The following is a 2,181-nucleotide window of genomic DNA, read 5'->3' as shown; positions in this document are numbered from 1 at the left end:
AATTCCTTAGGTGATCCCAAGGAAGGACTCCAGAATTCCTTAGGTGATCCCCAGGGATCAGAGCACTCCAGCATTCCCTGGATGATCCCAGGACCCCCCAAGGTCACCCACCCATGGGATGACCCTCTGGATCTCCCCGTTGCTTCCCGCCCTTCCGGATTATCCGGGATCCCCCCTGACGAGCGTTCCCGCTCCGTTCCCGCAGGACAAGCACGCGGAGGAGGTCCGGAAAAACAAGGAGCTGAAGGAAGAGGCCTCCAGGTAAAGAGGCTCTGCTCGGACTCTCAGCTCCGGGGGCGGATTTTTCCGGAGGCTCCCGCGGGCTCGGCCGGAGCGGGAGGGCCGGGAACGTTCCCTCCGCTTTTCCGTGTTCCGTGTGGAATTGGGACGGAGCCGCCGGGCGATCCCAAGGCGTTCCGGGGTGATGGAGGGAGGGTTGGGAAGTGAAGGAAAGAGAGGGGAGGGGGTTTTTTTGGGGTGGGAATGGTGGGGGCCGGATTTGGGATCTCTCCACCTGCCTCGGGAGGGTTTTCCCGGCATCCAGGTCCGGAGGAGGAGGAGGAAGAGGAGGGAAAATCCCGGGGGGCCGGAGGGGGTGGGCGGGGAGGGGTGGGAATGTGCGTCGTGTGTGGCTGTAGTCGGGAATCCCTCTGGAATCTTCTCCTCCCATCCCGTCTCTTGGCGTCCCTTCCCCCCGTTCCCGCCCGGATTCGGGATCTCTCCCCCCTTTAATTTGCCCTCCAAATTTTGGGAATGGGGAGGAGCATCCCCCCCCATTTGGAATGGTCAGGGATGGGGGGGGGTGTTGTGGCTCCAAAGGTTTTTTTTTTTATCTTGGAATCACCCACGATCCTTTCCAAGGACTTCCCAAAGAAAGCGGTGGGGGTTGTTTTTTATTTTGTAAGAATCTCCCAAAAAAAACCCCTCATCCCTGTGGGAGAACTCTTGGATGAAATCCCGTTTTCCCGCTGTAAAGCCACCGGCTCCCGGAAAACGGAGCAGGAGGAGGGAAAACCAGGGATGTGGAGAATGGAATGGGGGGAGGAAAACAAGAGGGAAAAGGAGGAGGAGGAGCCAGAGGTGGGGTGGAGGTGCCCGTGGAGGAGACAATTCCATGGGGAATCGGGAACAGCGGTGGCACCTCTGGGCGGGAAAACCCGGCGGGATCCTCTGGTGGCTTTTCGGGAGCTGCCCCGCAATTCCCGGGAAAACGAGGGGTGGGAATTCCGCCCCCTCTCCCAATTCCCAGCGGGAACCGGTCCCTTGACCTCCGACCCCTCCAACTGGTGCCAGAGGGTTTTGCTCTCCACAAAACTCCCGAGCTCCGGGTCGGGATTCCGGAGGGAATCGCGTCCCCCCTTCGGCACTGCCCGGATCCCAGGGGGGAATTCCCGGGATGAGGGAGCGGGGGCAGGAGCCGGAGGGGCCGTTCCGAGTTTGTCCCTTTTTGTACACAAACGTTGTAAATACGAATAAACTGCCCGGGCCTTTCCTGGCTTTTCTCACGATCCCTGCCCAGCTTTTCCGGTGGTTTTTTTTTTTTAGGGAAAAGGAGGGAATTAGGGTGGGCATTGGGATGGGATGGGATGGGCCTGTTTTCCCTCCTTATCCCAAAAAACCCGGTGGGACTGGGGCGGGTTTGGGGTCTTTTCCCATTCCAGACTTGGAGCAGGGAATTCCATCCGTGTGCTGGGAGAAGAGGGAGCTCGGAGGGAGCTGGAGATGATCCATGGGTTTATCCATGATCCATGGGTTTATCCCCGGATTCTGGAATCGGGTCTTTCCCACTGTTCTGGGTCTCAGTTCAGTGCCCCCCAAAATCCTTGGGAGCATCCCAGGCATCCACAGGATCCTGGGGGATCCTGGGAAAGGACCTGGGGAGAGCAGGAGAGCACCTGAGGAGGGAGGAGGAGGATGAGGTGAGATCCAGGGATTTGGGAGCAGCCTGGGATAGTGGGAGGTCTCCCTGACTATGGAATGGGATGAGATCTGAGGTCACTTCCCACCCAAACCATTCCAGGATTCCGGGATCCTCCTGCTCCAGAGCCTGAATCCTGAGGGATTTTCAGCCTTGTGCTTTCTGGGGTCATGGAATCCTGGAATGGTTTGGGTGGGAAGGGACCTTAAATCCCATCCCATTCCATGGGCAGGGACACCTCCCGCTATCCCAGGGAATCCAAC

General features: G+C 58.7%; 1 protein-coding gene across 1 annotated transcript in view; it reads left to right on the top strand.

The window, feature by feature from the left end:
- The window catches only part of STMN4 (stathmin 4), a 3,608-nt gene extending 2,109 nt beyond the window's left edge, over positions 1-1,499 (top strand). The window contains exon 3 of the mRNA XM_017839834.1: positions 206-1,499. Coding sequence (XP_017695323.1) covers positions 206-265 — 60 coding nt within the window. The 3' untranslated portion in view covers positions 266-1,499. The remainder of the gene's footprint in view (positions 1-205) is intronic.
- The last annotated feature ends 682 nt before the right edge of the window (positions 1,500-2,181 follow it).

Source organism: Lepidothrix coronata, unplaced genomic scaffold (genome assembly GCF_001604755.1).
Source record: "Lepidothrix coronata isolate B3197 unplaced genomic scaffold, Lepidothrix_coronata-1.0 Scaffold508, whole genome shotgun sequence".
NCBI lineage: Eukaryota > Metazoa > Chordata > Aves > Passeriformes > Pipridae > Lepidothrix > Lepidothrix coronata.
The sequence above is the reverse complement of the archived record's forward strand: the minus strand, read 5'-3'. Positions and strand labels throughout refer to the sequence as shown.